General features: G+C 43.2%; 1 protein-coding gene across 4 annotated transcripts in view; it reads left to right on the forward strand.

Moving 5' to 3' along the window:
- The first annotated feature begins 1,958 nt into the window (after positions 1 to 1,958).
- Positions 1,959 to 14,665, forward strand: part of LOC119461817 (uncharacterized) — a 75,866-nt gene continuing 63,159 nt past the window's right edge. For 3 of the 4 annotated variants that reach the window (XR_007468318.1, XR_007468317.1, XM_049672229.1), the window contains exons 1-2: positions 1,959 to 2,179; positions 10,675 to 10,756. Coding sequence is in view for 1 of the 4 variants with exons in the window: in XM_049672229.1 (XP_049528186.1) it covers positions 2,023 to 2,179; positions 10,675 to 10,756 (239 nt within the window). In the remaining 3 variants the exon portion in view is untranslated. Of the gene's footprint in view, positions 2,180 to 9,880; positions 9,982 to 10,674; positions 10,757 to 14,665 lie in introns of all 4 variants that reach the window. The other variant, XR_007468319.1, reaches the window with a different exon arrangement.

The following is a 14,665-nucleotide window of genomic DNA, read 5'->3' on the forward strand; positions in this document are numbered from 1 at the left end:
ACCTGCTACATGACTGCCATAGAATAACTGGACATATTGCTGTGTGCTACAGTATCCATCGTTTACTGGTCAAAATTCAATATTGGAAGAAATTACATCGACACTACCAAGTATGTGCACAAATACCTCACTGAAAAAGATTTCAGGCATACCTTGGCTTTTACTAAAATTTGCAGCAACACTGCATTTATTTACTTCAAGTTATTTATGAATCACTAGATGCCATTATATACATTGTTCATACGTACTTTAGGCAGTGAAAATGGCGCATCCACCTGTGAGCTTCTCCGATACCGACGTGTCTGTTATAAGTTGATTACATATATTGTAATGAAGAGAATGACGCACTGCGGCTCCCGCGCTCGGACTGCGGGCACGTCCAGAGAGAGAGGACGACGAGGGAGAATAGAACAGCTGGTCTATTCACACGAGGTCTGTTCAAAAAGAAACCAAACTTTTTAAATAGAACCCCAACCGGCAGAGGGAGCGTGCAGCGGCTACTGAGCGCACGTAGCGCCAGGTTTAGACAAGAAACTGCCATTTGCGGTGTTTTGCTCTGACCGTTAATTGGTGAGCCACAGCCGCTGAAGTGAGCACGTGCACAAGCTGTTCGCCGGATTAGTGCCGAAGTGACAGTGGACCCTGCTGTGTCCCTTTGTGTTAATCATCTTTTTTCTTTAGCTCTCCTTAAGAACATCATAGCAGGCGATGAGACATGGGTTTATCTATGACACTGAAACTAAGGTGTAGTCTTTACAGTAGGTGGGCAAAGAGTCTCCTCGTCCAAAAAAGCACGCATGAGTCGGTCAAAGATGAAGGTGATGTTGGTTGTGTTTTTTTACTGCAAAGGCATTGTCCATCAGGAATTTGAACCACGTGGTCAGATGGTAGACAAGGAAGTGTACCAGGGAATTCTAGCGCATTTGAGGAATTCTGTGTGCAGTAAGAGGTCTGAATTGTGGCAAAACCAGACTTCGATCTTGCATCATGACAAATGCCTGCTCACAGTCGCTCCTTTTCCGCGGCTATTTAGCAAAATCAACCCACTAACGTTGCGCCCCACCCACCGCATTCTCCAGACCTAGCGCTAGCAGAATATTTCCTGTTTCCCAAACTTAAACCACGTTGAAGGACGTCGTTTCCAAACCATAGAAGAGGTTCAGGGCAATGCGAGAAGAGACCTGCGAGAAGAGACCTGCGCGCTATCCCAGAACTTGCGTTCCAGAAGGCTTTCCAAAAATTGAAGAAACGACGGCAATATTGCATTGCTAGTAGAGGGGAATACTTTGAGGGGACAGTGCTTAAAATGTTGTACAATAAGCAATAAAGATGCTATAGCAAAAGTTCGGTTTCTTTTCGAACACCTCGTATATATTATTCTGGACAAATCGGGCGAAGCCAACATGCTAAGCATACATTGAACGATGCGTACCAAGAAATGGGATCTTGCTTTGAAATCTAACTAGAACTGAAGCAAACGAAAACGCAGGTTACGATTGCGGATCGCGGTAGGACCCATGTAGTGGTTTCACTACCACTTTTCATCAGGCCTATCAGGACGTGGTGGTCAGATGCAGCTGTATACCGATAAAGCATGTAGTTAAATAACAAATATTGTCCTTGCCACAAAGGTCGCCGCAAGCTGGCAGAGACCGTTTGCTTACCTCCAGGGATGGCGCGTATACAAAGACACACACGTATCGATGTCAGGACTTTAGAGGCTCCCCAATACTCGCAGCGTCTATTGAATGACATTGCGTTATGCATAACGTCACAGAAAGCTTCGAGACTCAGCTGCGTTAGTTACGTCAACTTTGAAAGGTAGACAGGAAGCTGCCATGACACCTTTTACAGGGAAGCAGGTGGCGCTTCGTGCATCAGAAACCGAAACAAAAACTAACAAAGTCAAACTTTTTTTTGTAAGCGTAATCTCGTTCCCAGCCCTCGTAAGTTATTCTATGGGTTTGTTGTTCCGTGGCATTGAAAGGTTCAGTCCCAGGTTAAATGGTTTAAATCCTTCAAATGGTTTGTAATTTCTGCACCGCCAGTACACAGAAGCGTTTTATAACGATCTTTACTGATAAACCGATATGTGGGCATTGTTTATTCCGTCTTGAAAAGCACTCGCTCCGTCTTTCCAACAAGACGCGTAGGTTCGGCGCTCCGATTTGCATTAAAGGTGAGCTTTTGACAGCCTTACTTTATCCATTTACGCGCTGAAGAACATGCGAACATTTTAAACGAAGCAAAATCTCGGTAGTGCATTGTACATTTTTCTAAACATAATGCAGGCACCACTCGCACCGTTAAAGCATGAATGTTCAGATGCATTTGAAGGAGCTCATTTGTCACTACGTTGGAGCAACAATATTGCTCATCTGCCTCTTTACCTTTCTTTACTGCTCCGAATTTTTGTGTATCCGATATTTTAATGTTATGCTAACGACACCTTCCGTGTGAAAGAAAAAAAAAAGAATTTAAGGAAAGGAAGACGGAACAGTTGCGTGAAAGAAATAGTGCTTTACCAGAATCTGTAGTGACCTTGGTGATCGTGTGCCTTGGGGCGAATTCATTTTGTGTAAAAATGTGTTCCGGCTATAAGGTAAGCGTGACGTTGTGGCATCAACTGCTCTCTTGTTGAATGAATTTAGTATGCTTGCAAGACCTAGAAATCTTTAAGGACGAAATTTCGGTACTTGTAAACAGTGCATAAAAGTAGAGCACTGTACACTTTCCCCTGGTCTGGCCCGGTCTGGCCTCAGCCAGTGCCATGCACTGGTCTGGGTCCCTATCAAAACGCCGAAAATCGAGAGGCCAAATTATGAAAAGGCCGAACGTCAGAACGCTGAAAAATTGAAATATCGAAAAATTCAAATGCCTAAGAAACGAAATGCCGAAAAGACACAACGCCGAAAACCACGTAAAAAAGAAATGATGCGCTTTTTGACTACCACTTGTTCGTTTTCCGCCATATTAATTTCCACTGACACGAGCCTGTTTAACTCGTTTGCAAAGGCACCAGTATCAGTAAATTAAACTGACGTAAAATTTCGTATTTTTTTATCTGTCCGAAAGCTAGGCATATCAGTCGGACAGGACAGCTCTTATGTGTTAGCAGAAAAAAAAAACAGCATTGTCCAGTGTTCTGAGTACAAGAGCAGCAGCGATGTGGGGCTGTAATCATTTCATTGATTCGGGGGGAAATGGACGAAGACGCGGTTGTGGTGTGCTCCCAGAAGGGAAAAGCAAAACTTTTCAGACTGTGTCGCCGCTCTTGTAACAGTTATACACAACTCATGGTTATCTTCATGGCCATGTGTTCTCTCTTGTTACTGCCTAATGACTCGACGAACGCAGACGACGTACGAGGCGCTCTTCGAAGAAGTGCTGAACTCACCGCAGATATGGGACTAAATCCAAAAATTGCCAGTGCAGACTTGGAACTAGCAGCAATCAACGCTATTCGGTCGTTGCTCCCGTTGTCGGATGTGCATGGTTGTCTGTTGTACTTGTGCCAATCAGTATGGAGGAGAGTTCAGCACCTATAGGACTGGCAGTGCTCTACAAAAATAATGTAGTCATCAAGGTATGACAACCCTTTCCTTCTTACCCACCAAAGAAATAAGAGATGCGTCCTTGAAACCACTCTTCCCGCAAGAAGCCTCTGCTGCGATGTTGGTAGGACCTGCTTGGGAAAATCACGCCGCCGTCATCAGTGGACCGGTATCCCTCTGGATGTGCTTGCCCTCGCTCAGAACGGAATTCCAAGGGGCAACGACGCCGTTGAGGCATGGCACCGACGATGGGACATATTGGTTGGCGAACACCATGTAAGCGTTTTCCGGCTCATCACCACCATGAAAAGGGAGCAAGCTAGTGTCGAAGACGACATCGAGGAGCGGTCAGAGGCCAGCCACGCGGCTCACTTAGCCAGAAGCAAAAGTTAAGCGAAAATCGTTTGGCAGCTGCTCTGGGCAATCGGGTCAATGTCGACATTCAAAGTTTTCTACGAGAAATTGCAGCGAACTTATCTGTCTGAAATGCAATAAACAAGGAAACACTCTGCTATGCAATATGCAGAAATATATTTTTCCTCTTTTGAAGGCTTGAACCATGAGAAGGGGAATCTTTCATGGTTCCATGGCTATTAGAAAGAGGGCAAAGGCACGTGCACATCACACAAGGACGGTGGAACCTTTATCTTGCTGAGATACTTTATCTTCCACCATAGCTAGGTGATGCCAGTATTTTGATGTTTCGGCTTTTTGAATTTTCCGTGTTTTCAATTTCGGGCATTTCGATATTTCGTCATTTTCATTTTTGGCGCACCAACATTGCCAGTTATTACAGCGTCCATGCTGTTTTGGGAGTAATTATCTGAGTAGACTTGAAAGTCTGAATTCAAATATGCTTAATAATGCACGAACTTATGACATACTATTCATCACGCTTGAACAGTAAAGAACTTAAATGGAACCATTAGCAGGTTGCACTATGCCTTAGCATATAACATAATTTGTGAACGTGTCTTGAAAAATTTATTTGCTGGTGCATTAATGAATTATCTTGTTGCTCTGGGGAAGTTTTTTTAAAAGTGTTTGCATTAAAGCGTCTACAGGGCAAGGTCAATGCAAGGTAGCACATTACCACATTACTCAGAGCCACCATATGTGTATATCTTTCTGCAGTAATTAAAACGTCCAACGACTCTCCTTTAAGCATGTCTCCTGCTCTTGTAAATGTAACCAGCTGCACTGAATTTGTTGCTTACGATTGTGGCTGCTATTATCCAGAATACCTTAAAGGGTCCCTGAAACGGTTCAGATAAATTTTGTAGACGTGCAGGGTACAGCTACAGTAAAACATTCCCGTCACAATTTAAGTGGAACGCCTCATATTAAGAGAGCTACGGACGATTACGAATTACCCTCCTCCCTAGCCATTCATTTCCTCCTCAACTCGTTCACCAAGTGATTGGGGCTAAGCTTCGCCTTCGCTGGCACTACGTCAACTTGTGACGTGTTGTCGTCTACTTCCGGTTATCTTGAAGCCATTGTGCGAAGGCTCTCCAACCTCTCCTCCGCTAGCCGCCCGGCCATCGATCCTCAGCGAGAGCAATCAAGCAGCGTGCGTTGAGTGTTTCTGTCGCAGCGCCGAGCGTGTCTGGTATTCCGGTAACCACGGGCGAGCTCGGTGTTTTCACGGATAGCCAGAGGCGTAAACTAAAGCCCCTCCATACCGCTGTGATGAAGGAGCTTCGTAGACGTACATGAGCGGCCTGATCGGCATGCACGGTTCAGCCATCTGGTGGCGCAGTGCTTAACCAGCCAAATACATATCTAATATTCCTGTAACCAAGTGTAAAACATTTGAAACATATAAAAAACGTGTTCAAGATTACGCTCCTGCCGAAAATGTGAGCCAGCAGCAAAGTAGAAAAAAACTTGTTTACTGCTATATTAGCTGTGTGTTTGGTTGAGCTTTGTGCCGCCAGGTGGCTGCACCGTGCAAGCAGTTCACGTTTGCGCCTGGTAAAATGTCTAGTACACTTGCGCTTGCGTTTACCTGAATACCGGACACGCTAAACTCTATAGTGGCAATCCTCCGACGTGAAGTGACGGCCACAAACGTGTAAATGCTGGCACCATTGGGATACCGACAGTCCGATGAACAGCAGCCACTGTGCTCGTCTGCTGCCTTGCAGCGGGCACAATGTCGCAGCTTGACATGTCGCCGATCGTTACGTTTGCAGCCCACAACGTAACAAGGGCGAACCATGGTGCTCGCGAAAAGAAAGAACAAGACCAACACTGGACCGTGCGAACACATTCAGACGACACTTGCTGTGGGCCGGAAGTGCTTTTAGTGTAGTGATACATGTCCTTGTGCATTCTCTTTCTGTTATTTTCTTTTTATAGAAACAAATTAACATCTAAATTATTACGAACATTTGTTCAACTTAATGTTGGAAAAATTATCGATGTGCCCTGGGCAGCCAATCGGATAGCTGGCCCTATGACGTGTTATGGTCGAATCGCCTCATTGGGTCACACAACTCAGCCGATTGGTGTACTGCGATCGGTAGTGATGTACCTTTTTAAAACCTTATAATAAATTACATGCTTTACGTGGAGCGCTTACATGCGTCAAATTATGATCAGAAGGACCTACTCCAGCCACTCAGTATGTTTGTACATAATCGTCAAAATCGTTTCAGGGTCCCTTTAAGCAACTGAATGCATTTTAGGAAATTTTTCATGTCTGTGTGCCTTCCACTAATAAATCAAGACGCCCATCTCTACAATGCCACCATAAATCTGTGTAATTCGACATCAATTTATCGTGACTCTCTGACATCTTGTTAGTCCTTCGGCTTCACTCCCCACTCAGCTAATGCTGTCTGTCTGTTGGGAGCCTCTCATCATGACCTGCATTCAACCGAGTCATCAGTCTTTCATCTCACTGCAAAGTTCGCCTAAGTATCAGAAGATTTAAAAACGTTAAAAGCATGTTAATCAGTATATCCCAGTGTCTGGAGAACAGAAATTGCTGCAAAGTGAAAGTGGTAATGACACAAAAACGCATTCGTCGTGACGTCAGACTGATGTCATCACACGTGCCATAGCGGCTTGATGTCTTTAAAAAGGCTGTCACTGAATAAACGCGCGTAGTGTTCCTGTTCTTGTGCGAGCGTTATGCTCCTGGCTGTCTAGCCGAATGCCGTACCTGCCCGCTAGCAAGTTATAACAGAAATAAAGTGAAGTGCAGTTAACACAGAGGTTGTCACTGTTCTGCCAGGTATTTGGGTGCATTCCTAACGTGCACCATCGGCCAATATGAACAGGAACCCCTCATGTGTGTTTGAACCGCGATTCCTGCAACATCCAAATCAGAACATCACTCGCTCCTATTGGTTATGTTGCTTTCCTGTTGGAAAATCCTGCTCATGGAACTTGTCCTTGTTACAAGGCCGCACAAAGAAAATTACTGGCTTTGAACATGTACCCAGTGTCACTTTTCATATTGGCTGAGGGCACTGTGTACACTAATCGGTGGAGTGTGCTACTGTGTCATGGTTTGCCTGCTTCTGCTTTCCCATAGGCCGACAGATATCACTCGACTCGAAGTTCCGTAAAGGTGGCAATTGACGTCCACAGTACTGGTGAAATTACACATAGCAAAACCAGCTATGTGTAAACGTGTGAGGTATTGCAGACCTCACAATCACTGGAGACTGAAGCTCCTGGGCCTGGGCCTGCATCATAACTTGTTTATGTGTTCCAAGCCCGGGCCACACATGGGGTTTGGTTGAGCCAGAGCCCATGCAGTGCTCTAATAGAAACATTGCAAAATTTTAAACTTAATTATAATCCCAAAGTGCAAACAGCTCAACAGTGCTACACAACAGCAGCTGCACTTAAATTGACATAATTAGATAAACAAAATTTAATTTGCTATACATATTTTATTCCTCTCATAACTAACACACAACACAATTTTACAAAGTGGTCCATTCAGTTGCCCTAATAAAAAAAAAACATCTATGTAAGGCACACATGAAATTACACGGAAAGAATGTTACCTACAAATGCAGTTAAACATCAGTATAATGAACAATGTTATAATTATTAGTCGTAGACGTATTTTTACCTATATTAGTGTATGAAGCATATATTCTTACAGCAAGTATAGGATATTATGGAGGTATGTTGTGTGATGCAACATCATTTGAGTGAGGTTCAACTCTACTTGTGCTTTTCAAGAACGATCAGTGAAATACATGTAGTGGTACAAATCTAGGGTAATGAAGCATAGAGACCTAATATACATTGCTAAGCAGACAATTGTACAAAACCAGACAACAAAGCAAAATTCTAAAATGCAGCATATCAAGTTCCAGAAAAACTGCATGTCAATGCAATGCTCGAGCAAGGACATCTCATGCAAAGATTTTTCATATGTCGGATGTACAAACCAAATGCACATTTGCTTTACAGGCGGCTCTACCAACCAGCGAATAAATGCAAGAAAGCACTGGGCAGCAGGCATTTGTACAAACGTGGCCAACGAAACACAATTCTATAAGAAGCACGTGCAGTCGCAGTAAAAGAGAAAACATAGTAATAGAAAGGTTGCTCTTATGTACAAATAAAATGCACATTTGCTATACAGCCACCTGTGTGGACTAGCCAACATACAAAACAAGTTGATGCAAAACAATTCTAAAATCAGCATATCAAGTTGCAGTAAAATAAAATTGTAATACAAAGGTTGAACAAGGACGTCATACAAAGGTTGTTCTTGTCCAATGTATGAGCACAATACACATTTGTTTTACAGGCAACTGTACCAACAAATAAGACCAAGCGCTATGCTAAGTAGGCATTTATACAAAAATAGCCAATGAAAACATTTTTAAAAAGTAGCATGTGAAGTTGCAGTAAGAAAAAAAGACGATAATACAAAGCTTGAGCAGGGACATGTCATACAAAGATTGTTGTCATGTACAAATAAAATGCACATTTGCTATACAGGCACCTGTACTGACTAGCCAACACAAGAGAACACCGTCTTAAGTTGCAATACCAAAAAACAAAAAAGTTTAGGCACAAATCACAAGCACAGAAATGAATTACTCAATGATGTAGTGGCACAAAATGAATTAAGTTATTTTTTACAAAGTCATTACTGCAAGTGCTGTAATTAACAAAGAATGATTTTGTCTTAAAGGGCCCCTAAACAACTATTAGGTTGAAAATGTTATACAGTGGTTCCCCTGTACCAGCCTACAATGAGCATACAGTCACTAGGATTGCGTGGAAGGATGTTGTAATTGCGCAAAGTTATGTGCTTTTGATGAATGGATACATGGCTGCTGCAGTTTCTCTCTTGCCTTTGCAACCCTCCCCACAGTTGCTTTCTTCTTGGCATGTATTCTGACAACTTCATGCAGTGCAGTGAAATCTATGGGTTGAATCAATGCACTAGAAAAAAAGCTGCTCCTCTGTCCACCCATAATGCCCCTCTGTGCAAAACTGAGTGAATGGAAGCTTCATTAATGCTTCACTTGTGTACAATGGGCCCTGCCCTTTTCAGAATACATAGCCAGCGTTTATCACCTTGGCGTTATCGTCCCTCATCAGCTGACCGATAGACAGCGTTTACCTTGGTGAAGTCACGAGCAGTTCCCTGCTGGTGTCACAGCATGCAAAAAAAGTTATGGAAAAGGCCTGGAGAGAAGCATGGGATTGTTTAGTGAATTTGTGGCAATCCCACAGTATTGTTGCATTCGCACTGCCATGTTCATAATAGGTCAAAATAGGCATCACGGTGTACTTAACGGAATTTGCATGTTTAATTTCAAGTGTTAAAAAAATGCCATAGGTGGTTTAGGGACCCTTTAAATGTTAATTTCTATTGTGTGCTCTTGCTGCTGCAAGCGCTTTGTTTAGCGTAATCGTGGTCAAAACCTGTGTGGTACCCTTCAGTACTTGAATTTGACAGCATGTCAATGATACCTTTCTGCTCAACTAAAGTTGGCTTTGGCATTCGTTGGCTTGTGCTAACAGCTTTGCGTTTAGTTGAGTAGAAGCGCTGCTGCTTTTCAATTTTCTTATTTGGTGGAAGTGAACTTGTCAAGGAGGTGTCTTTTACAAGCGGAGAAATGCTGTCCAGTTTTGTCAAAACTTTAGAGAGTATCGGCTTGAGCCAAGGTGCGGCTTGTTCTTCTACCGTTGGTTTCTGCAAGTGGGTGATTATTGCTTGAAGCATTGGGATGCAGTCACTGTGTTTAGTGCACGTTGTGCTTCCTTTTTCTTCTAGTTCATTCAGCGAACACACTGAACTGATGATATCGTCAATTGCTTCCTTGTCTTTGCAGTCCTGTAAAAAGAAGAAAAGGAAAAAGGGATTTTTGTAACGAAAGTTTTAACTTTTATGAAAACACGGAAGCTGCATATACAGCAATACAATATCGAAATGGTACTGTACTAATTTGCGAAGTCTTTGCAAAATGCTGGCTGCTTTTCAAAATAGCTTTGAAAGGTCGTCCATTAACCACACTGTCCACTCATTTTAAGTACAGTGAATAGGAAGACTAATGACTGGTACAGGTATTAAGAGGAAGCTTTAGCTCCATGATGCCCTATTGATATGTGTAAAATACACAAATGCTCAGCTTACGAAATGTCTTTAAGGTTGCTGCATTTGAAATGAATATGGTATTCTTTCTATAGTATTTTTCTATTAACTTTACAGCAGTACTAAAGTATGCTCAAGGTCCTCTTGCGAGAGCCATGGAAAAGATAGAGCAGCAGAAGCAGTATTTTATCACAGAGGAGCACTCTGCTCAGTGAAGAGCTCTCATGAATATGAGGGGCTGCTCTCTTAAATATGAAAGGAGACTTATGCATTAGAAAGCTATAGCAGCAACAACAATGTATACCCTGCATAATTTCTAATATTCCTACCAATGTGCAGTTGTCACCTGCTCTGTAGTAAAGCAGTGAGCAATACCAATACTGAGCATGTGCACTCCTACACAGGCGGTGATACCACACCCTTCTTGCTTGTTCATGCCACAGCTGCTGCACGCTCAATTTAATGCACAACACACAAAGAACAATTTTGAATTGAGCTGTCTATTTTTTTTCCTTTTGTTTTGCCTGCCCCCAGGTATTTCGCATCTGGCTGCTTCTGGCTGGCGGATTCGCCGAATAGTTCAACACAAGACAGCACGAGTGAAAGAAATGCATGGGTAAGGGTGTGAAGGGATGTTGCCATGCTTTGGCTGAGAGAAACAAGAGTAGGAGACTTCTTTGTTTGAAGGTCAAAAGGCAGAAAAACACTGCCAGATATATTGAGTGCTACATGTAAGAGTGATAGATGTGTTTGTAAAGGTATGGAAGAGAAATGTGCTGCGCTTGCGTTTCTCTGAAATAAGCCCCTCTTTATCCCACAAGCTGCCATTGCCAGTGTGCTATTAACATTTGTCACATTCCTCTCCCCATCCTCCATTAAGTCTCGCCCTTCTACAATAGAGCCCAGGTTTTCCCTAGAAGCCGCTTTATTCCACTCCTTTCTTCCCACAAATTAATGCATACAGAGAACAGCAGACAACTGGCATTTGGCAGAAGTGTGCCACTAGTTTTAAGAAAGATAGACATTTATTGCACTTGTGTGTCTATTTATACAGGCACGCAATATATGTGCATACACTTAAACAGATGCTTGCTTTAGGTAGAAGGCCTGTCTGAAAAGCATCTGACCTTATTTATTTTGTAGAAAACTAGAGAGTAGGATGGCCACGCTCTGTGATATGAAAGGAGGGTTTGTGATGTGTCTAGCCTGCAAGTGGCGTGTCCTTCAGTAGCATATGCTGCTGTGCAGGAACACTTGTGTTGGGTGCCGTTATCTCAGATCAGTGAGAAGTGAGCACAAAAGATGCAGCGCAGCAGCTTTAACTATGATACTGCATAAATTTATGTGCAAAGCTTGTTGACTGCTAAGAAACTATTTCAAGGATCCTAACAGTGTTTGGAGATATTATGAAGCAGATGAAAATTTAGTAACAACTGCTTCAACAAAGGCCAAACCCCTGTCAAAAGAGCTGCATTGTAGAAGCCCTTTACTAGCCACAATGATGCAGTTGTTTACAAAGAGTGAGTCATGTTAATTAGAGATTGTCGGCTAACTCAAAAAATTTCACAGCTGGAAACAGTAACAAAGATCCTGTGAATGGCATTTGAGAGAACATTTGGGTGTCCACAAAATTTTGCCCAGAATTTCAAAAGCCGAATTTTAGGACCTGACAACTGTACCATTGAGCTCTTCATACGGCTCAGGTGATTTTGTTTCTTTGACATGGCATACCATTTCTGCGGTTCATCAAGGTTCTTTAGCTGTGGCTTATGATGGCACTCTCAAATTGCTTCAGAGCCTCAAAGTTAAATGTGCAGGTGGTCCAAATGACATTTCTAATTATATTTGTTGCATTTATGCTCTGAAACAAAAACATATTAGTTTGTTTTTCTTTACTATAAATCACTTTGAACTAGCTTATTAAACCCATGCAGTGGAAGATCACTAATACAGTTCCAATATGCGCAAGCAGTACAGGGAACACTATTTCTGATTATAGACCAATGTCTCTCTAACAATGTTGGCTGCGAAAAACCACAACATATCATAAAACAGTACTGTGCATGAGTAAAAATTTGGGCGTTAACAGTGACTTTACTCAAATCCAGCCGAACTTTCAATCTGGATTATCTTGTAAAGCACAATCACTTTAATTTTGTCACATTTCTTTCCTCATTTGATTAAAGGCTTGGTAGTATGTTCCATCTTAGATATTAGAAAAACTTTTAATTATGCGCCACATATTCTTTACACAAGTTGCTCTCCAAAATATTTACCCACCGGTTCTTGAATGAATTCGTGCATATCTTTCAAGCAGACCACAACATAATAATTACTGGAAGTGGGTCCGATAAGTGAAAGTTGGTTCAAGCGTGCCTCATGAATCCGTGCTCGGGCCTTTGCTGTATTGCTCATAACCTTGGCTGTAAAATCTGCCTCTACACCGTCTGTGTCACATTCCGAGATCAGCAATGTGTTTGAACATAAACATGTCACTGCATTTTATTTTCTTGAAAATACCCTTGAGTCTTCTTTTTTTTTGTATTTCTTACCGATGTCCCCCCCTGCAATAACAATAATGCCAGTATGACACTGAATAAATAAATAAAACGACCGTTAGACTTGGTGTGCAGAAGCAGGATGTAACTACCTTGAAGAGGACTAGGACAACAATAACGCCACGCAGCGGCTTTTTAAAAATTTTTCCTGGTAGCACGGTGGTCAGATACATTTCAGACAAGTCTTGCATTTCCAATTAAGTCATGTGTGAAGCCAGTCAGATCTCTCGCCTCAATGACATACCCCATTCTAAATAGAATGTGCAGATATGCTTGAAAACGCTGGCAGTAGCATCACTGCAATGTGTAGCAATGCATATGTTTGGAACCTTATCATAAATTGCATGGTTTATGCAGAGTTCCTGAATGTTGCTCTTGATATCTGGGCCCTTGCAGCTTGGTGCATTTGTTTGAAACCATCAAAATTGTTTTGCACCAAAATCGGTTTAGTTTATGGGATCGTGAATTCAAATGGCATCGAGAAAGCAACTCTTTCAAGTTCATACTCAAGTAGACGGAAAAAGGCATTAAGAAACTGGTAACATGGCACCGCACACTTGTTGACATTCGTATGTTACATGCACGTTCCCTTCAGGACACTCGACTTATGGCCGTCGCATTCCTTCTGCAAATCGATAACCTGGCTACTTTGCCGAAGTTTCACACCTTTATATTTGAGCCCCCAAAGAACTCATTGATGCACAGATACCAAAATGAGTCTTGAAAATTTTGGAAATGTACGTGGTGAACTGGGAGGAAGGCTTTAGTATAGTTTACAGCCAGCACGTCAAGATAGTGCCCCGCAGGGGCGTCTGCGCAAGCAGGCGTTTGGTGAGTTGCGCCACCACGGACCCGAGCACATGAGGGTTGGACCCTCCCGCGTGTAGCCGTGCGTGGCTTAGCCGTGTCCGGGGAAAAGAGGATCCTGGGGGTTGAGCCGATGCCGGGTGTTCGGACCTTTACGGCCCCCCGGCGGAAGCAACACACCTCTTCGGCCTCGGCTTCACGTAGACGGCACCCCCGGACTGACCCACCCGGGGGAAATCGGCAGTCGCCTTTTCCTGTCCTTCTCTTCAATCTTCGTCTTTCTCGTTCACCTTTAATCTTTCCTGTCGTCTTTTCTCTTCCATTTACTTCAAAAATTCCTGGTGGCGAGGGTTAACCTTGTGTGTTATAACCACCCTTGGTTATACGTATTTGGTTATAGTAGTGGCGTACAGCTGGCGTGTTGCAGGACCTGTCTTCTCCAGGTCCTGCAGCGTCCCCTCGTTGGGCTCCTTGGTGGGTGGCTGGCGTCGCTGCCGAAAAACTCCATACCTATGGCTGAAGAATTCCCCCTACTCCCTGATCGCCGTCTGAAAAGAGGGCGCACCGAAGATGTGTTCCAGTTTTTTGGACGACAAACACAGAATTTCCCCCGATTTCATGTTATTCACTCTGAAACCTCAGACAAATCGGTACGATCAATGTCACCTTTCCTTGTTTCAAAGTCTTTGACTGATATTTTTGGACCAGGCTACAAAGCATCTAGGATGGCAAGCGGGGATCTCCTCTTGGAACTCCGTGATCTCAAACAATACGAGAAACTGCCCAATCTAGTGTCATTTGGAGATGCCCAATTAACAGTAACCCCACACCGTACTATGAATACCACCCGCGGCGTTGTCTCAGATGATGACCTGTTGCAGCTGAGTGAGGCTGAACTCCTTGAGGGTTTCAGTGATCAGAATGTCATCAATGTTAAACGGATTAAAATGAGGCGAGATGGGAAGGAACTCCTGACCAAGCATCTAATACTTACTTTCAACTCAAGTGTCCTGCCCGAGTCCATCGAGGCCGGGTACATCAAGCTTCGTGTTAGGCCATATGTGCCAAATCCCCTTCGATGTTTCAAATGCCAGAGGTTCGGCCATAGTTCGCAGAACTGCCGAGGCCGCCAAACTTGTGCGAAATGCAGTGCCCACGAA

The sequence above is a fragment of the Dermacentor silvarum genome, chromosome 8 (assembly GCF_013339745.2).
Source record: "Dermacentor silvarum isolate Dsil-2018 chromosome 8, BIME_Dsil_1.4, whole genome shotgun sequence".
NCBI classification, from domain to species: Eukaryota; Metazoa; Arthropoda; class Arachnida; order Ixodida; family Ixodidae; genus Dermacentor; species Dermacentor silvarum.